This window comes from Eretmochelys imbricata, chromosome 6 (genome assembly GCF_965152235.1).
Source record: "Eretmochelys imbricata isolate rEreImb1 chromosome 6, rEreImb1.hap1, whole genome shotgun sequence".
In the NCBI taxonomy this organism is placed as follows: domain Eukaryota; kingdom Metazoa; phylum Chordata; order Testudines; family Cheloniidae; genus Eretmochelys; species Eretmochelys imbricata.
The window spans coordinates 120,008,309-120,030,292 of record NC_135577.1 but is presented as its reverse complement, the minus strand read 5'-3'; the positions used below and the strand labels follow the sequence as shown (position 1 = coordinate 120,030,292).

General features: G+C 41.5%; 1 protein-coding gene across 2 annotated transcripts in view; it reads left to right on the top strand.

Moving 5' to 3' along the window:
* The window catches only part of MNAT1 (MNAT1 component of CDK activating kinase), a 183,301-nt gene that overhangs the window by 66,957 nt on the left and 94,360 nt on the right, over positions 1-21,984 (top strand). For both annotated transcript variants that reach the window (XM_077819526.1, XM_077819528.1), the window contains exons 4-6: positions 3,007-3,110; positions 6,248-6,388; positions 11,570-11,695. In XM_077819526.1, the coding sequence (XP_077675652.1) occupies positions 3,007-3,110; positions 6,248-6,388; positions 11,570-11,695 (371 nt within the window). The remainder of the gene's footprint in view (positions 1-3,006; positions 3,111-6,247; positions 6,389-11,569; positions 11,696-21,984) is intronic.

Sequence of the window (21,984 nt, the reverse complement as noted above, 5' to 3'; positions counted from 1 at the left end):
CTCAACAGATAGTGTTCAATGGCTCCATGTCTAGTTGGCAGCTGGTATCAAGCGGAGTGTCCCAGGTGTCGGTCCTGGGGCTGATTTTGTTCAACATCTTCATTACTGATCCGGATGATGGGATGGATTGCACCCTCAGCAAGTTTGCACATGACACTAAGTTGGGGGAGAGGTAGATACGCTGGAGGATAGGCATAGGGTCCAGAGTGACCTAGACAAATTGGAGAATTGGGTCAAAAGAAATCTGATGAGGTTCAACAAGGACAGTGCAGAGTCCTGCACTTAGGACGGAAGAATCCCATGCACTGCTACAGGCTGAGGACCAACTGGCTAAATGGCAGTCCTACAGAAAAGGAGCTGGGGTTTACAGTGGATGAGAAGCTGGATATGAATCAACAGTGTGCCCTTGTTGCCAAGAAGGCTAACGGCATTTTGGGCTACATGAGTAGGAGCATTGCCAGCAGATCGAGGGAAGTGATCATTCCCCTCTATTCGGCACTGGTGAGGCCACATCTGGAGTATTGCGTCCAGTTTTGGGCCCCCCACTACAGAAAGGATGTGGACAAATTGGAGAGTCCAGTGGAGGGCAACAAAAATGATTGGGGGCTGGGGCACATGACTTATGAGGAGAGGCTGAGGGAATTGGGCTTATGTAGTCTGCAGAAGAGAAGAGTGAGGGGGATCTGATAGCAGCCTTCAACTACCTGAAGGTTCGAAAGAAGATGGCAGAAGACAGAACAAGGAGCAATGGTCTCAAGTTGCAATGGGGGAGATATAGGTTGGATATTAGGAAACACTATTTCACTAGGAGGAGGGTGAAGCACTGGAATGGGTTACCTAGGGAGGTGGTGGAATCTCCATCCTTAGAGGTTTTTAAGGCCTGGCTTGACAAAGCCCTGGCTAGGATGATTTAATTGGGGTTGGTCCTGCTTTGAGCAGGGGGTTGGACTAGATGACCTCCTGAGATCTCTTTCAACCCTAATCTTCTGTGATTCACATGTGTATATAATGACAGGTTTCAGAGTAGCAGCCGTGTTAGTCTGTATCCGCAAAAAGAAAAGGAGTACTTGTGGCACCTTAGAGACTAACAAATTTATTTGAGCATAAGCTTTCGTGAGCTACAGCTCACTTCATCGGATGCATGTAGCTCACGAAAGCATATGCTCAAATAAATTTGTTAGTCTCTAAGGTGCCACAAGTCCTCCTTTTCTTTATGTGTATGTAAGGCACTTATGCAGCACCACCAATGGGGATCTGAGCATCTCACCATCTTGAATACATTTTTTCCTCCCAACAGCACCACAAGGTAGGGCAGTGCTATCCCCATTTTACAGATGTGGGGGGGAACTGAGGCACAGAGACAAAGTGACTTGTCCAAGGTCATACAAGAAGTCTGTGACAGAACAGGTATTGAACCCTGAACTCCTGACTCCCAGGATAGCACTTTAGCCACGGGAACATCTTCCTCTCCTCATGATTCAGATTGCAAGCTTTTTGTTGCTGGGACTGTGTCCTTTTTAGTTTGTGAGGGGTTTAACAGTGACAGTGCGAGCTTCCCTGCTCTTTCATGTCAATGTACCTCAGCCATGTTCTGGAGGGGCCACATAAAGAGTGTGATTGGACTGTACAGTCTCCATGTTGATTCGTGCTGAGTGGGTTGCTATCTATGCTAGTTTTAGGGGTATGGTGATCTCTCTGGTGTCCACTCTGAACTGGACTGAGGCCACCAAATGATCTTCATGTGATAATGACTTTGAGTCAGAATTGACTTGACCCCAGTTTGAACCAGTGACCTAGTGGTGAAAGACTCTGTATCTAATTACTAATCCCCTGCACACCTAGTTCTTTCAATCTGCCTGCTACAGAAGCTGCTCTATTTCTGGAGGCATCTTTAGTTCAGATATACATGATTGGGAATGTTCAGCGAAACAAAGGGCCTGGCTGCATATCCTTCATCTTGCTGCATAACTTAAATGAGAAAAATCCTCCTAATATTTGTTGTGTACAAAGAAGGCTTAGCACAACACATAGCACTGAGTAATAGGTTAACTTGTTTTTCTTTTTATGGATCTCTGCATAAATGTGGAGATTTTCAGCAAGGGCAAATGACCCGTAGGAAATGGAAGGGCCTCGTTTGTAACGAGGGGTGTGTGTGTATTCTACTTAGTCTAGTTCATTGGCCCCAAACTTTTGAAGATCTTGCTCCCCATTGCTCCTGTCTGCAATCCCCTGCCCTTCTCTTCCTCCTGGCCCCCAGGAGCCAGGGCCGCGGCTTGGGGGCGGGGGGATGGACATGGATAAGGGTAAGAGGCTAAGCGTGGGGCAGGGATGGAGCCATGGCCAGAGGCGGAGGGCGGGAGCAGGAGCAGAGCCACAGTCAGACTGTGGTGGGGTTCGGCAGCCGGGCCCCCAGCCGGGTGCAGAGCCGTGCCAAGGCTGGGGATGGGGTTATGCACCGTTCCGGGAGCCAGGGATGGGGGTGGGGGTTGGGCGGGGGCTGGGTGGCGCATCCTCCCTGCCCCCTGTTGGGGCTGGCCCAGCCTGCCATCACCCCCGAATGCCCCTCAGTATCCCTGTGTGGATGGGGGGTGGTGCCCCACAATTTGGGGACCTCTGGTCTAGGTTCTTCTTGGCCTTTATAACAAGTAGTTTATGGCTAATTTTTGTGCGTCTTGGCTATGGTTGCTGTTCAGGGGATTACTCTACCAGTATCCCATGAAGGAAGCAAAACATCAGGTTCTACTTTCAGTTATGCAGGACGACTTTGCAAGAACTCCATTTAAGTAAATTAAGTTGCTGTGGAGTTGACGGTGATGTAACAAAGATCAGGATCTGGCCTTTGTGTGTCCAAGTGATTTTTTGCCGTATTCAATTAGGTATATGCTGCTAATGGAGTAGGGACAAGGAGCATTAAATAAGAATAATACTTATTGGCTATGGTTGTGTGTGTGCGCATACCAGATTAATACTATGATTTCATGCATCTTTTTTTAAATATCAATACAGTGTTTAACTTGACGAACAATGTGGATTTGGAGAACACCAAAAAGAAAATGGATAATTACCAGAAGGATAACAAAGAAGTCATTCAGAAAAACAAGATAAAACTGGTTAGTTTGCTGTTTTTTAAAAAAATTCTTATTCAGTAGTTGAGGAATTAAGTATTTGAAAGCGGAATAGTTGTAAAATGCTGTCTTAGAGGAGAAAAGAAAAAAGAAGAGACTCAGACACACACACTGACACACTCCATAGTAAGAAAAACGTGATGTGCAAGTATTCTCCTCTATTAAAGATTGCTTGCTTCAGGAGATCATGTTGACAACTGAATTTTGTGTGCTCATTGTTTTGACGAGGGTTTAGAGAGAGAGAGGGACTGACATAGCTAGGTAGTAAATGCAGGCTCTTCAAACATATGTATGCTGGCAGTGTATTTGGACAATATTCAGGAGAGACTGTGTTCGTTCCTACTCCAGGACAATAATTTCTTTCTCATCCAAAGGAAGAAAAAAAAATCCAGACACAGACATTATGAAGCTCCCAAGAGAGAGTTGGAGAATGGGAAAACAAAGGCCTGGCTTATGCAAAATCTAAAACGAGTGATAGTGAAACAAACTTTTATACTTTAACAAGACAAAAGCCTTTTTAAATGCTAATGATGATACTGCTTCTTAGAGGGCTATAAAACACGTGATCTGTATGGGGGCCATACATACTTTCCTGTAGGTTTTTCATTAAAATATGATTCAGACAGAGTTCTGCTCTCCTTTAAAAGTAGCCTGGCAAGGATTTTTTTATTTATAATGTTTTAAGTGTTTCTTCTAGCATTAAAAATATATATCATTTCAAGAAGAAAATATTTCAATTCAGGCAAATATAGTAACAGAAATGACACAATAAGGCCTGATCCTGCATTCCTTTTGCACTCAACACTCACATTAGTAAAATAAATGTGTTAGTCTCTAAGGTGCCACAAGTACTCCTTTTCTTTTTGGGGATACAGAGTAATATGGCTGCTACTCTGAAACCTGTCATTAGGAGTTTGGAGTCTGAAAATAATAAATTTGAACCATTTCCTTCTGAGAACCAAAGAGTTTCCCTTGTTTGTGAAGGAAGGTGTTGAACTGGAGTAGTACCAACAAATAGAGAGTTTAAGTGGGTTTTAGCCCATGAAAGCTTATGTCCAAATAAATTTGTTAGTCTCTAAGGTGCCACAAGGACTCCTTGTTGTTTTAACAAATAGAGAGCTCCTCCATATATCCATGTATGTGTATAAAGCAGTGAGGGCAAAGGTGATGCACTGTATTTCCTTTTCTGAAATCAAAGATCATTCAGGTCATGTATAACTTGTAGGAACATAGCAACTGCCATATCAGATCAGACAAGAGGTCCATGTAGTCTGATATCCCGTCCAACTGTCCAATATCAGATGCATCAGAGGAGACAGGTAAATAGTGGGGTCCCCTAAGGATCTGTATTGGGACCAGTGCTGTTCAACATTCATAAATGATTTAGAAAAAAAGGTAAAGAGTGAGTTGGCAAAGTTTGCAAATGATACAAAATTACTCAAGATAGTTAAGTCCAAAGCTGAATGAAGAGACTTAAAAGGGAACTCATAAAACTGAGTGACTGGGCAAGAAAGTGGCAGGTGAAATTCAATGTAAATAAATGCAAAGTAATGTACATAGAAAAACATAACCCCAGCTATACATACAAAGCAAAGGGGTCTAATTTAGCTATTACAACTCAAGAAAGAGATGTTGGAGTCATTGTGGATAGTTGTCTGACAACAGCTGCTCAATGTGCAGCAGCAGCCAAACATCCAAGAATGTTAGGAACCATTAGGAAAGGGATAGCTAAGAAGACAGAAGGCATGGGTGCTATCATACCCCCTGGCTTGAAGTGGATTCCATTATATACAGGGTTTACGGTTTGGTTCAATGGCTCTCAGCACCCCCACTATAAAAATTGTTTCAGCACCCCTGTCAGAAGGCATTGTAATGGCACTGTATAAATCCATGTATACCCACATGTTGAATACTGCATGCAGTTCTGGTTGCCCCATCTCAAAAAAGATGTATTAGAATTGAAAAAAGTACAGAGAAGAGCAGCAAAAATGATTAGAGGTATGGAAAAGCTTCCATATGGGGAGAGATTAAAAAGACTGGGACAGTTCATTTTAGAAAAGAGACAAATGAGAGAAGTGTGATAGAGATCTATAAAATCATGAATGGTGTGGAAAAAGTGAATAAGGAAGTTTTTATTTCCCCCTTCACATAATGCATGAACCAGGAGTCACTCAATGAAATTAATAGGCAGCAGTTTTAAAACAAATGAAAGGAAGAACTTCACACAATGCACAGTCAACCTGTGGAACTCATTGCCAGAGGGTGTTGTGAAACTCAAAAACATAACGGGGTTCAGAAAAGAATTAGATAAGTTCATGGAGGATAGGTCCATGAATGGCTATTAGCCTAGATGGTCAGAGATGTAACTCCATGATCTAGGTGTCCCCAAACCTCTCACTGCTAGAAGGTGGGACTGGACGACAGGATGGATCATTTGATAAATTGCCCTGTTCTATTCACTCCCTCTGAATCATCTGGCTCTGGCCACTGTTGGAAGACAGGATAGTGGGCTAGATGGACCATTGGTCTGACTCAGTATGGCCTTATGTTCTAGGAAGATTCATGAAACAACATAGGGGATTATGATGGCATAACCTGCCCAAGGTGGGGTCAATCTTCCTAAGCCCCATCGGTTTGTGATTGGCTTATTTCCTGAAGCATACATGTTTATATCCCTGTCTGATGTAACTGTGGTTATTTTCATTATGGATATGACTCCTAATAAGCTCTTGGCCTCAATTATCTCTTGTGTCAATACATTCTACGGGTTAATTATCAACTGTATTTTTTTAAATAAGTGGTCAGTTTAAATTTGTTGCCCTTCAGTTTAGTTGAATCTCCCCTTGCTGTTGTACTGTCAGAGAGGGTGAATAGGAGCACCAAATTCACTTTCCCTATGCTATACCCTCTTTTTTTGTTTCCTTTTTTAAACTAGAGTCGCAGACTTTTCAGAGGAAGTGTTTGCCTTACCCATGTCTCTAATCATTTTCATTGCCTGTCTCTAGATCCCTGCCCAAGACATTAGGATAACACCCTTTACTTGGGGAAGGGCACCGTGGCAGCACTTTATCTGCCAAATGTAGAATTTTTTCCATAATAAATTTCTCATATTCCTGTTTTAGACTCGGGAGCAAGAGGAGCTGGAGGAAGCTTTAGAAGTGGAACGACAGGAAAACGAGCAAAGGCGACTGTTCATACAGAAAGAAGAACAAATGCAACAGATTATAAAAAGGAAGAATAAACAGGCACTTCTGGATGAACTGGTGGGTATCAAAACAGAACTACAGATTTTGAGCTTTAAATTCAGTTCTTGGGGCTTCAGACATGGACTTGTACTACTTATGCTGTTGATACAAAATATCAGTTTTGTACATTTAATATTTATTTTTTAATTAATTTCTTTCATCCTACAAACATTTGAGAACAGATCTGGTAAGACACTAGCAGGAATGATGCAGGGAGTAATCATGCAAAATGCAGGCGATTGGACTGAGTAAGAAGGTGTGGGTGTTTTTTTTTTGTTTGTTTTTTTTTTGGTGCTTCTAGCTGTAATCCATCCCATTTTTTTTCTCCAAGCCTGTTTTAAAAAGTCTGTGTTCTGTATTGTACTTCATTGTGACCATTCAAGGTGCTGGTATTTCAGAAAGGCTATCCCAGTGAGTCTACCAAGCCCATCCATTAAATTAGCAACTGACTGTTCCCCTATCCCTACGTCTGTAAGAAATTACTGTACAGGATCAGGATATCTGCTTTGCGCACTGAAAATATTAGCAAAGAATAGGAGGCGTATTGACAACTGTGGTGAGAAAAGAGGTCTATTTTGTTAAGTTAGGTATAGTATGTTCTTGGAAATCTATAGTGGTCAGCGATTTTTAAAAACTTTTGGAAAGTGACCTATTTTCTGGGATTGCTTCTAGATTTCCTCTTAATCCATCATTCTTTGTGCACCCAAAATTCAGTAGTGATTTAGGATCACAGGGCAGCCTATGCACTGCATGTGTGGTCTAATGTGGATTTGCAACTCAACGTACTGTTACACTCATGCGCGGTACGAGAGAGTCTTAGAACTGTGTGTGTGCTGCACATGCACATTTATAAATAAAAATATGGGCAGAGAAAAACCAGAAAAGCATGGAAATCTATATAAAAATATTGTTATGCTGGTAGGGTGTTTTAAGAATGTGGTGTCAACCTTAATTCTGAATTTCTTTGCTTTGCTTTCATTTGGTTCTCACATTAAATTTACATTTAACCCAGTTCTCTTGCATTTTATTTCTGGTTGTTTTTGAAGATGTAACTTACTTTCTTCCCTTCCTGAGAATGCAGAATTCTTCTTTGACCCAAAGGGGAGATCCACTAAAATGTAGAGATATTGGTGTTATGTGATTTAGGAGTTTGTTTTACGGTTTTAGGGACTGTGCTGAGGAACTGCCTTGCCCCGGGGCCAAGGTTCGTGGCAGCCTTTTATTGGATTCTTTGAAAGGAGCTGGTGTTTCATTTTCCTTAGACATCAGCATAGATGTGCAGAAAGGCCCCTTGTTTTACTCCAGTGGATGTATCCCAACAGAAAGGGAAATCCCCCAACAATCTGAGATTTTATATCCAGCAGAGTCTTATAACTTTTAAGGTAGTAATGCTCATGATCTGCTTAGTTAGGCATAGTCTGACTAGCAGGCCAATTAATAACTCCACTGTACACTTAGTATATTTCCTTAATGGCTTGGAAAAAGGTTTTGAACTGGTTTCTGACTTTAAAATGTGTGTTCAATCCTGCTTTAAAAAACACTTTTAATTTAGTAGGGGCCAACATTGTTTTCTTACACAGCAGTTGGTTTTACTGGAAATACAGTTCGCCAGATGGCTTGCGAAAAGAGCAGTTATAAATAATCTTTATAACATGACCAAATAGGTAATTTAACTCTGATTGCACATGCGTTGCTATTAAAACATATCTAAATATTTTTAAAACAACAAGTAATATTAAGGCAGAGAAGGAAAGTAAGAAAACTTTAGAATGTCTCTCTAGTTTTGAAAGTGGACTGCGAAATTTGGCTCAAAGCTTAGTTTTGTAAAATTATGCTTTTATAAAACCAGCAGAAATAAGTTTCTTCAATAACTCCTAAAATTTCTATGAGAACACTTATTTTTAAACATCCCCCCCTGCAGTACCCGAAGCCTAAACATTGCTGTGTTGCAAATCTGAAAGTGAAGCTAACTGTAAAACAAATGTCATTTTTTTCATTGAGAGAAATGAAAAAGATAAACACAATTTAAACAAAAGTGAAAATTGTCAACATGGATTTAAAAATTGAGTATTAGAACTATAGGTAAAGATATGCATTTTAGTAACATATGGAGTGAAATCCTGGCTCCACTGATCAATCACAAAACTCACATTAACTCCAAAGAGGCCAGGATTTCACTCATGAATTTTAAATTTCTCTCTCCATAATGCACCTTCTGTTTAGGAATTGTTTCACAGAGAATAGTTGAGTGTATACTCCTTTCATTGCTTTCTCCAAAGTGCTTTAACATTGATTTAACAATACGAAAAAACTTATGGCAAATATTTATATGAGATGCACACAAGAGATCTCAGCTCCAATATCCTGCTCTCCAGTCATATATTAAGTTCATAGTCCTTGAGAGAGCAGTGCACACAAATAGCAGAATTAAGAGGTCTCATGCAGCAACAAGAGAAAATTTTGCCCTTAATGTTCAAATTTTAAAGCAACTTTGAAGACTATTTCACAGCTTCTTACACTTTATGTGGATTACAGTAGCAGAGGCTTCAGCCATTGAGCTAGATGCTATATTAATATAATAGACTGTGTTTCTCCAAAGAGCTTACAATTTAAGTAGACCAGACAGGCACAAAGTAGGAGGGGAAACAGAGGCATAGACAGGTAATGTGACTTGTCCAAGGTCACTCCGCAGGGCTGTTGCCAGGCCAGGAATAGAACCCAGGTCTCCTGAATCACAGTCCATTGTCCTAGCCGCAACACCGTACTATCTCCCAATATAGGATTAGACGGATTTCATGCTGGCAGTGTTTCAAATGACGTCTCCATGGCTGCCACTTTTCACTAAAATGCCAGTTGTAATTTAAATCTTTATTCTCTTCATGGGTCACGCTGAGCAATGCTTCTTCCTGTCCAGACTTTCAGATCCTGGGTCTGAGCAAAATGTGTAAACTTGTCTTTACGTACAATATTGAACACATGGTGTGATTGTATACTGATAGTGCTAGAGATGTCATTAATTCCCCTGTGCATGACGGTTGAGATTCTCAGCCCTGCTCCCAGCACCTTTTATGCTGGAGGGTGTGCGCCAGAGGCTGAGTGGCACAGGGAGTGCGTGTCCGGGCAAGGATGAAGCACATTGTGCTGTGGGAATTCTGGGCAGTGATGCTGCCTGAAGGCAGGTAGGGACAGGCTTCTGTGACTTAGCTCCTCCATGGTTCTCTTAATTACGCTGTGGGGGATGTATCTCCTGCTCCCAGAATCAGGAAGATGCGGAGGTAGCTTAAAGCCATCTTAGTCCCCCCACACCCTTTCCCTCCAAGCTGTGAGTTCTGATCCTGTAGACACTTATGCACATGACTAACAATCCTGGGGCAAATGCTTGCATTGATTTCAATGTGTTTTTCACATACGGAAAGTTACCTATATACATTAAATGTTTGCAGGATCTGGTCTATGATATCGATCTCTTTACTGCTCTGTAGTGATAGTTAACTAAAATGGCTGTGTGCTTATTACATAGGACAAACAATGAATCCAAAGCAGTGTGCAATGCTGATTTCCCAGAACTGTGTATCTCCCTGCTAATGTAGAAACTGCTGAGAAGTTAGCTTAGAAATTGGCTGCCTTTTGTTGTCGCATGAGAAATACAACAAACGTGATAAGTGGGTGGAGGATAAAAAGCTTAAGGAGCCCCCACCCCCCAGCCATATAGTGCACATTAAATCTGAAATTAAAAAAATATCGCATTCCGTAGGGGCTTCTCAACAATTTGCTGCAGAATAGCAGCACTTGTAGCGCGCACTTGGACTATGAGTGTATTGGATGATATGCAGGTGCTCAGAGATTCAGGCGCTAACACAGCAAATGGGTGGTCCAAATTCTCTTTTCAGTTGCATGTAAACTGGAAGGGGAGAAGTCCCTATGCAGAAGAGAGTAAGGGTACTGAACCTGTACCCCGGCATTTTCAGGACTGTGCTGTTCCTCACTGTCATTTGTATTATCCCTCACCCCAGATCAGGTCCCACTGTGAGATACAATCTCTGCCCTGAAACCCACAGTCTATTTTAAGACAAGTCAGTGAGTGAGCATAACAAGCAATAGGAAAGATGAAGAGGGGACATTAATCTTACAGTAGTAAGTATGGGCACTGCTTGATGGTTCTATATCACTTCAGGAGACTTTCAAAGGCTCGTAGGCACCTAACTCCCATTGAAAGTCATTTTTCTATCTTAAACTTTTAAAAATAAAATATTTATAGTCACAATCTGGCTTTGAGGATTCAATAGCTTTATAAGTTAGTAGCAAATTTGGTTCACAAAGCGGTAGTTCCTTGGTTCCCCAGAACAGAAATGGATCTGCTGTCTTGAGCGCATTGTGCATAAAGTGCTGCAGCAAGGGAGTCTGGGAATAAACCGCTCTGATCTCCCCCTGCCCCACTTCCACAGTAAAGAGAAGTTAGAGTATTTCAGGGCTCAGAGATAATCGGACTAGTTTTAATAGAGAAATATTTAGCCAATAATTTGTCTACCTCTACTTGGAATGTGGTATGTGTATACATGTTAAAAATCTTTTTGTTGTAACCTAAATGTAAGATTTTAAGTAGTTAAGCAAGTTAACTATTTATTTTATTACTTTTATATTTAAAAAAAAATTGGCTGGCTTCCCTAAAAATAAGTTGGTAAAGGAAAAAATAAATATGCTGTTGGTTGCACTTACAATGGTGCCATTGTGCAAGGCAGAGCAAGGATCATTTCCAAACGGCCTCAGGTGAAATCTAATGGGAAACAATTTCAAACTGGTCTGAATTCATTTGTAGAAAGAATGTGTCTTAGATAAACATCTGATCCAAGTTATACTACTTTGTACTACCCCTTCTGTGATTAAGTTCTAATTTTTTTTATTTTAATAAATATGGTTGCATTGGCCGGTTGCAATAAGGACTCTGTTATATTGTCTTTAATGTGGATTCTATAAAAATGGTTGTTTGCAGATTACGCTGATTTATGAGGCTGCTGCAGCTTTTTCTTATTACTGAAAGTGATTGTTTGCTGTAAACTGTTTCTCATATAGAGAATATTTAGCGTAATCTCTTTCTGCTGGTGATGGCCTTTTCAGACACAATTTGTAGTCGTGAAGAATGAGCAGCATTAATTCTTTTTCTTTTGAATATTTCAATCTGTGTTTTCAACATGTTTACAGGAAAGTTCCCATCTGCCGGCCTCCCTGCTCTTAGCTCAACATAAAGACAGATCTACGCAGCTAGAAATGCAGCTGGAAAAACCCAGACCAGTCAAACCAGTCACATTTTCCACTGGCATCAAAATGGTAAGACTTCTTTGTTTCCTTTTTATTTCACTGTTTCAAAAAGCACAGCTTTTCCCAGTCTGAGATCATTTATATCTTTTAAATTTGACTTGCATTAGCACATGGACCAATGATAAGTATAGTTCCTAATTATTGGTGTAATTTAAAGAGAGCAATTCAAGAATATCGGCATTCTAGTAGTTGGAATGTAAGAGATTTTGTGCATTTTGCCCTTGCAACTTTTGTGATGTAATCGATCCATTGAAAGTTCCTTTTTTTGCCCCATCGCTTGATGTAACTGTTCTGAAAGCTAAAATTCTAGAGGCTTCAGAAAAGGACTGGTGCTCCTTTTGCTTCTTTTGTGCACTAGAAGGTTGTGTGTGTCAGAGAGAATCTGGAAATCTGTGTCACATCAATAAGAACACGTTCTCAAACAGTGAGAACAGCAGAGACGAGTATTTTTCTAACGGCAAATATGTTAGTAGTTCTGTGGTAATAAGGATCTGTCAGCTTTCCTGTTTTTATAACTCCATTCTTTCTGTCACAACATGATATAAATGTTATTTTCTTTTCCGAAATAAATATTTCTTCTGTTCGTTTTTTTTCCCCACCAAAATATATATGTTCAGGATTTGATAAAAACAAATCACAAGTTACTAATCTTTTTTTATCCTTTCTACTCAATAATGGATCTATTTTCCAACGTCTCCTGAAAAGACTGTAAAAATTCCTTCTAAAATCATCTTCTCATTACTGACTGAATAATCCACAAAACCATAACCCGATATTGATACTCAAAAAATCCCTAGAACAGACAAAATTAAAAAAACTCCCAGCACCCAACCCTGCATCTCTGTGACATCAGTCTGTTTTGTCATGGGTGTCTGGACTATTCTCTGTCTGAATTATAACATGAGCCCCTTGAGAACTGCATTTGCATCTTACTCTGTCTTTACAGCACCAAGCACAGTGTCAGCTTTTGACAAATAGTAGGTGGGTACTTGCAGCTGTAAGATTATATATAAAAACAATTTTTTTTGCATTCCTCTAACATGGAATGTTTTCTTCTGTTGATTTTATTTGTGTCTACAAGGATTAGGAATTATTAGTATGGGCTATAAACTAGTGTATTTGATTGTGTAAAGAGAATTAACAGAAAAAGACTCTTATTTCGTTTAGAAACAACTGGATGGCTGCACTAATTATTCCTTTTTTCCTGCAAAATGTTCCTATGTATTTTTAATTCTCGGACTTAGGAACCATTGGAGTATGTCATGAGGACGTCTTAACAATTGTTAGTGTTGTATTTGGAAAGAAGCAGAATGATGTGCTTGTATCACATGAGGATGAAGAAGTACTTTCCAGGTCATTTCTAAACAGAGAGCTATTAAACACTATCTACTAGGGATACACATTTTAAAATAGACAGGCCCAGGTAACTTGTGCCTAAGGGTGCTAAAAGAGTTGGCTGAGGTAATCTCTGGTCTGCTACTGATAATTTTTGTGAACTATTGGAATACCAGGGAAATTCCAAAATACCGGAAGAGTGTTAATGTGCCAATATTCAAAAAAGGTAAGCGGTAACTATAGGCTGGTTATCCCTACATCAATCTTGGCCAAAATAATGGAAAAGATGATTGACAAAGGAATCCGTTCGTAAAGACTTAAAGGAAACAAATACAATGTCAGTCAGCATGGTTTTCTGGAAAATAGATCTTGTCAAACAAATATAATTCTCATTCTTTGAGGAGATTATGCACTTAGTTCATAAAGGCAGCTGCATAGATCTAATATATTTAGACTTTTTTAAGGCCTTTGACTTAATACCGTAAGACATTTGGATTAAAAAAAAATAGCATTATACAAATATCAATAAATTGCATGTTAAATAGGCTAAGAACTAGCTAACTGACCTCAAAAAGTCCTCAGTAGGGAATCATCTTTGAATAGGGTGTTTCTGTGGGGTTCTGCAGGGATTGATTTTTAAAAAAAAAAAAAGTTGATCAGGCCTAGTACCAATGATCTGGAAGTAAATATCAGATCACCCTTGATTAAAATTTGGATCGCTGGTAAGTTGGGCCCATTCAAACAAAATGTGTTTTTAATACAGCCAAATGCAAAGTTGCACATTTGGGAATAAGGAATGCAAGCCCTACCTACTGAATAGGGGACAGTATCCTGGAAAGTAGTGACTCTGAAAAGAATTTAGGTATCATAGCAGATAAGCAATTAACTCAAACTCCCAATGCAATGCTGTAGCCAAGAAGGCTAATGCAATCCTTGGGTGTATAAACAGGGCAGTAGAGCATCAGAGGGGTTGGGAGGTGCATGACTTCTGTATATGGCATTGGTGAGATGTATGCTGGAATACTGTGTCCAGTTCTGGTGTCCACATTTTTAAAAGAACATTGAAAGATTAGAGAATGTGCAGAGAAGAGCCGCAAAAATGATTTGAGGGCTGGAGAAAATGCCTTACAGTGAGAGGCTTAAAGAACTCAATCTTTTTAGTTTACCAAAAAGAAGATTTGAGAGGTGTCATGATTACAGTAAATACTTCAGGGGAAGAAAATGCAGAGAATAGCAGAACAAGAACCAATGGCAGGAAGTTGAAGTCGGACAAATTCAAATTAGAAATCAAGCACAAATTTTCACAGTGAGGGTTATTAACCATTGGAACAAACTTCCAAGGGAAGTGGTGGATTCTCCATGTCTTTGTGTCTTCAGTTCAAGACTGGATGCCCTTCTGGAAGACGTGCTTTAGTCAAACATAAGTTATTATGCCCAACACAGAAGTAAGTAGTTGAAATTTACAGGTCTGTGTTATGAAGTCAGGCTATATGGTGTAATGGCTCCTTCATCCTTCTGACCTTCAACTCTATCAGTTGTGTATATACCAGGGGTGGGCACACTGTTTGGCCTGAGGGCCACATTGGGGTTCCAAAGCTGTATGGAGGGCTGGGTAGGGAAGGCTGTGCCTCCCCAAACAGCCTGGCCCCTGCTTCCCATCCCCTGACTGCCCCCCTCAGAACTCCTGACCCATCCAACCCCACTTGCTCCTTTTCCCCTGACTGCCCGACCCCTATCCACATTCCCATCCCCTGACAGGCCCCCCAGGACTCCCACGCCTATCCAAGCCCCCTTGTTCCCCGTCCCCTGACTGCCCTCCCCCATAGAACCTCCGCCCTATCCAACCGCTCCCTGTCCCCTGACTGCTCCCAGGGTCCCCTGCCCCTTATCCAACCCCGAACCCCCCCCCCCACGCTTCCTGCCCTCTTACCGTGCCGCTCAGACCAGCATGTCTGGCAGCCGTGTTGCCAGGCTAGAGCCAGCCACGCCGCTGTGCTGCCAGAGCATGGGCAGCACGGCGAACTGGGGCTGCGGGGGAGGGGGGAGAACAGGGGAGGAGCCGGGGGCTAGCCTCCCTGGCCAGGAGCTCAAGGACCAGGCAGGACTGTCCCGCAGGCCATAGTTTGCCCACCTCTGGTATATACTGTGACTAGACCTTGAAAGTGGGTGGTATTTACCAAGTGGGTGGTAGGTGTGGTGAAAAGTACAGTGAACGCTCACTTTTTGGGTCCAAGCCTATGATGCACTGAACTCCTAGGACAGGGTTTCTCAGGCTTTTTCTTTCTGAGCCCCCCCTTCCTCCCCTCCAACATGCTATAGAAACTCCAAGGCTCACCTGTGCTGCCACAGCTGTATTTCTGCATATTCAGTAGATTAAAAACCAGGGCTACCGTTAGGGCGTAGCAAGCAGGGCTATTGCCTGGGGCCCCATGACACAGGGAGCCTCGTGAAGCTAAGTTGCTCAGGCTTTGGCTTCAGTGGTGGGGCTTGGGCTTCCACTCTCTGCCCTGGGCCCCAGCAAGTCTAATGCTGGCCCTGCTCTCTGGTTTATTTTGGCAGACCCCCTGAAACTTGCTTGCGGTCCTCCAAGGGGCCCCAGACTCCTGGTTGAGAACCACTGTCCTAGGAGATGCAGGGCTCCCTCAAATCCTGTGGTGCTCAGCCCCTCACAAGTTTGTGGGATTGTGCTGTATGTGGTAATTCTCAGGTAGGATATTCTTCTATAGTCATCAGAGGGGTAGCTGTTTTAGTACTATTCAAAAGCCGGTAGGAGAGCACCTCAATCTCTCTGGACACTCAATAACAGACTTAAAAGTGGCCATTCTTCAACAACAACAAAAAAAAAACCCTTCAAAAACAGACTTCAAGGAGAAACTGCAGAGCTGGAATTAATTTGCAAACTTGACACCATCAAATTAGGTCTGAATAAAGACTGGGAGTGGCTGGGTCACTACAAAAAGTAATTTTCCCTCCGTTGATGCTCACACCTTCTTGTCAGCTGGTGGGAATGGGCCACATCCACCCTGATTGAATTGGCCTCATTAGCATTAAGCCCCAACTTGGTAAGACAACTCCCATCTTTTCATGTACTGTATATTTGTACCTCTCTACTGTATTTTTCACTCCATGCATCTGATGAAGTGGGTTATAGCCCATGAAAGCTTATGCCCAAATAAATGTGTTAGTCTGTAAGGTGCCACAAGGACTCCTCGTTGTTTTTTCTATAGTCTCAGCCTTTAAGGGCAAGTGCTCAACACTGGCGTAGCACTGCTCCCATTGAAGTCCAATGACTTCCATTGAATGCAATGGGCGTTTCACTATGGACTTCCATGGGAGCAGAGCTAGACCAGTGCTGAGTGCTTTTGAAAATCCCACCTTAACTACTGTTGCAATAGGATGTGTAGATCTAGAACCAAAGTCGTGTTGCTATTATGGGTGTAGTGCTTCAAGTCCACCAGTGGAGAGTTTTAGCAGCGTGCGTGTAAGGAAGCACTGTACACCCTTCCCATTCGGTTTCTTTTTTTTCCCCTTACCTGCTGCTTGAACCTGGGACTGTTCTTCTCTGGTGATCACTTTTTATTTTACAGAGGCCAGATAGTGTGTATTGAATGCCTTATACCTGCTGATTCTGAGCCTGTGTTTACGCAGCTACATTCTTAACCATGTTGGCTGTGGTGCTCTACTTTTATTTATTTATTTTATCTTTTGGCTTGAAATATGATGATTTTTCCTTGAATGGTCTAAGTCAGAGGTGTTCTTGAGCCTGACTTATGTGGTTTTGCTCTTGAGTTCCAAGGAATATGCCCATTTTAGTCTCCCGAAAGACAGTCAACTAGGCTGGCTGTTTTTAGGTGTCCTATGTGTATTCTTTATACTAGAGGTTGAGTTTCCATTCCTTTTGGAGGAGTGGTGATTTTCTTCCTTTAATAAACTAAATGAGAACATCCTTCATTAGTCAGAAAAGGTAGACTTCTTCCCCTTCAGTTGGCTCCTTTTGTTAACAGCACGCAGGTTAGATAGGAATAGGACCCCCTTTTCTCTTCCCCCACCCTGAGAGAGAGCTGTTTAAGCTTGATCTATGCTATTTCCTTACAGCTTTGTGAAGCATTTTGCCTAGCTTCTTTTTTTTTATTACGGTAAGTTCTGCGGACAACAGGGTCTTCAAGATGCCTGCTTACGAAGAAGACCCTTAGTGAGTTGATGTTTTATGTAAGTGAGTGGGATAGGGAGCTGTAGACGTTTTTATCTTGGCATTTCCCTTCTTATTTGTGATCTACAGCTTCCTGCATAATTTGAATATTTTAAACATTATTTTCCTTAGTGGAGTATGTCTATTAAGCCAAGTCTGCAAACCAGCTTAATGCTGTTACAGAAAGTGGGGCAATCTTAATTGCACTTCCAGTAACAGTCTTGAAAATGGTGGTGCCAGGTCTGTGCTAGTAGCTAAACAGTTTTCAGTTAGTGGAAGGGGGCAACGGCTGTCACTAATGCGCCATTATCCTAGGAATCGTCTTGGAATAAATCAAGCCACTGTTTGGAGAATGTCATTTCTGGTTGGGAGATCCGTCTACATGGGAGTTGATGTCAGAACATACTCTTGTAAGGATACTTATTTGTATTCAGGGGTGTGTGTTGCACTGGTGACAGCGATTCACACATGTAGAAAAGGCTCATTTCACCACAATAATAGCTTCCTTTCAACGTGTCTGCCACTTACAGGGTGGTGGTGGGAGCCACTTGGTCCTCATAGTTTGTCTGTGCTTGACAGTACCACTACTGCTTCTAATATTTAGCCGTTCCCTAGCTAATCCACTAACTAATAGTGCTGGAGAATCTAAATGAAGTAGGGCAGCATTTCAGAGTGCTTGTCACTCTTTCCCTCCACCCCATTTTTATGATGGTTCCCTGACCCGTCTACTCGAGGATTGCTGCTCTCCAGGAGTGAAGTTCTTTGGAGGCAATTTCATGCAGTTTAAAAAATTAAGTACCTGAAACTAGATTGTCTGTCTGTCTAAATACCTTGTCATTTCCTATAGAACCGCTCACCTCTTCAGGGCACTTCCTGGGCAGGTAACTGGAGAACTGAGGAATCAGAGAATCTCTGCATAGAATAATGTTAGATCCCTAGTATGGGTGGGAGAGGAGAGTTTTCTTTTTCAACAGGGGAAAGCACCCCTTCAGTATAGCTCTACTGCATTGTCGCTGCATAATGAGCCCAATTCCTGGCACATCTGTGTTTTTTTATTTTTATAATACTAATAGTATTTATTCCTAGTAATATAGTAGTACACACAGAGACAGTTGCTACCTCAAAACGCTTACAGACTAAGTATGCAAGATAAAGGGTGGGAAAGGAAACTGACGCACAGAGTGTGAAATGACTTGCCCAAGGTCATACAGAAGATCATAGAATCTGGGCCTCCTGGGTCCCAGACTAGTGTCCTGTCCACTGGTCCCATGCTGCATCTCCTATCGTCAATCTTCTCCTTGTATGACAGTGTGAGCTAAGGTAGGAAATTCACCCTTAAGTTTTCAGTGTCCTGGCTTTTCTCTGTCTAAATCATGGCAACAATATTCTCTTAACTTGGTCTGAATATTACAAGCATTTCATTCTGAGTGCTGTCATCTTGTACTGTAATTAGTTCAAGGTTAGTGTGAGTGACATGCTGTCCTGAAGCAGAGAAGTCACAGGAAGGAGTAGTCAGATCAATAATTCTCAAGAATGAATCCTCCTGCCTGGTGACACAGGATGTTTAGGTCACCATTGAAATGCATCTCAGTAGTAAACTGAGCATAGCAAGTGTGAAGAAATAATGTTCTTGTGGTGTTACCCTCACAACATTGTTCTAATTAGAAATAACATTCTTATTTTACATTTTGTTGGGATGTGGTTTTAACTTAGACTTCAACTAAGGCCAAATTAACTGTACTTGGTTATTACCTCTGTTGCTTCAGGTTCCAGCAAATGTTCAATGGCTGCTTCTGTTTTCCAGTCTGTGTTTTTTTATAGTTCTTGGAGCTAGTACCAAGTTTGTGCTCCAAGTCTCTCTACCCTTCCCCCCCCCCCCCAAAAAAAAAAAAAAATTCCTCCAAATACTTTTTAATCATTTGTGTTCCGTCAGAGTTTCCCAGATATATGGCATTATGTGAATTGGGAGGATTAAACCTAATCCGATCATTTACAGTAGTTTGCCCCTGTCTACAGATCTAGATAGTTACGTGTTGTGTTTCAAGTACTTGCATCCATTTGTGTGGCATGTGATTATGTTCATAAATGGTCATTGTTACTGGTCGTCGTCGTTGTCATCTTTTCTTGTTTTTAAGACGTGCTCTTAAAATGTGCCTAAACAGTAAAAGATTTATTTTTTAGGGAATCAATCTAGTTTCCTTCCTTTGCTATTCCTTTCAGCTGGTCTATCTTCAGGCAGAAACAGTTCAGACGGATTTGATTTCTTCATTAGATGCATGCTAGGCAGAATTAATCTGTGTCTTGTTTTTAATCTCCACTCTGCTCATGGTGTGTGGATTTCTTGCATGGAGATAGGTAAGGAACACTCCTTTTTATAGTATTTGTTAGCCCCCGCTTAAACCTTAATCCTGGAAGGTGATGACCACTTTGGCCCCTATCCAGAAAAACACTTAAGTGCATGCTTAATTTTAAGCACTTGAGTAGTCCCATTGATTTCATTGTTCAAAGTTTAAATACATGCTTAAATGCTTTGCTGGATCAGGGCCAAATTGCTCAGCTCTTTGCAGGATCGAGTCCTTAAGGAGTTACTATTGTGAAAGCCTCTGAGTGGGGCTTTTGCAAAGCTTTTAGATCACTTAATAAGGTTCCTTTTGTTAGTAGTTCATACCTTTGCAGCCATAAAAGCTCGCTCTTCTCCTTTGCCTTGAATATACTCCTCCATTAATAATTACCCTCACTTTGTCTATTATTTAATCAACTAAATAAAAAACAAAACTCTCTGAAGAGGACAGGGTGTCTTGGGATGTTCGTAGAGCATCCTGGGTTACTTCCCTTTCCTCCACCCTCTTTAACTCTAGTTGATTTGGGGAAAAATATATTGTGTTATGCGTAAACCTTTTCGTTCAGCACTGAAGGGTGTGTCTGGCTTGTTGTAACACATTTTTGTAGATTCCCTGTAGCAAAAACACATTGTGTGGAGATTATGATTTAATTACTTTAGTCCAATATCAATTGTTATGTCTTAATGTTAAACTGTTCCTGTGGGTTAAAAGATTATCCCATTATTCTATAACAACACTGCAGATAATTGGTTTAAAGACTGCTTCTTTAAAGTTAAAGGCTGGTATTTATAGATTAGTTAATAATACAGATTTGACTCTAAGATTTCTTTACACTTCACTATCTTTATTGATACTTAAGAGTGAATAGACACTGACTCAAAGTTAAGAACTGGATATCTCAGTAAATTTGGGAAGGTGTCCTCTGTGAGCCCTTTGCCTGTAATCTAGTATGTGAGACATCTGTTGTGTTCAAAGTGGTACTATATGAACCCTTTGCCATTAATATATCTAGATTCAATTTACGTTAGTGTGCAACTGAGAACTTGTGACTGGCGTTTTCAAGAGAAGAGTTCACATCTGTTTGGGCACTAATTATTAATTGGTGATAATTCCAATCCAGGTAATAGAACTAATACTCTATGGAGGAGGGAGTGAAGAAATGGTCTGGAAATTTAGATGGCCATTTGATGAGCCATCTTAAAACTCTGAGCACTTCATGCAGCAGTGCCTAAGAATTAGTGATCTTTTACATTGAAGTAAGAAATGATTTTCTTTTCCAGTGGCAGATCAAATCATGAGCATGTGAATGAGTTTGGAATTTTGTTGTTGTTGACATGAGTGAAATAACACAATAGCCCTTTAGCAGACAAGATATTCTATGTATTGATTCTTTTCTACCCTTTTTTGTTAGAGGGATAACAGGCTAATTTGGCCCTCTATATAATAGGCACTTTAAATATTAATTTAGGCCTTGTCAAGGTTGCAAATTCAGTCCAAATGCAGCAATCAGAGGCCAGCCATTGACTAGATGCACCTATGTGAACCCCAAGTATAGACAGGGAAAATAAAGATTTGCTTGAGTGGAGTTTATGCTAGTTTTGAGGGGTGAGCTTCATCAGAGCAAATACACCCCTGCAACCTCAAATACAATGACTCTGTGTCTGGAATGGCAAGTAAAAGGAGTAATCTCCCTCATTCCTTGGCATTGGGAGAGGAAGATGGCTGTGGGGGTGGGAAGGGAGCATCAGTTGGGCTGGTGGGCAGGCCAGTGGGGCTCAGGTTAGCCATAGGCCCCTGTGAACTCAGTAGAGGGATATGAGCCCTGACCTTCTGACCGGAGCTTCAGCTCCCACAGCTGGGATTAGTATAGCAACAGGTTTTTGATTTGCTGTGGGCATTGCGCTAGTCACCTTTTTGGGGACTGGGAAAGAATTTTCCCTCATTACCTGATTGGCCAGCATGAAGTGGTTTTCTTCACATTCCCCACAGCAGCGTAGGGATCCAGGGAGGTAAGTGAAGAGTTAAGGTTCAAGGTGTCATAATTTAGCAGCTGGCGGGTGTCCAGTTCCATACAGGGTCTGGTTCCCTGATAAACCAGAGTGAGAAGTGGATTAACGGGGAAGGCATCCCCTCAAGAAGTTGGGGGATGGCGTTGGAGCTCCTAGAGACTGTCAATTCCATTTCCCTAGCACCTTAAGCCTCAAGCAAGGGGATGGTGCTGGGGTCTCAGTGACAGGCTAGGTACCAGCAGTGGAGAGGGGTTGGGGGCTGATGGCAGCCCCTCACTAGGTGGTAAGTGTGATAGATATTGCAATCATGTGCGATATCTTTGGGGACCATATTGTGTTAAGTTTATGGATGGTTTGTTATCACTGTGGGCAGGGATTATATGCAGTTTTATGGGGGAGTGGAGGGAGGGTTACCATAGTTCC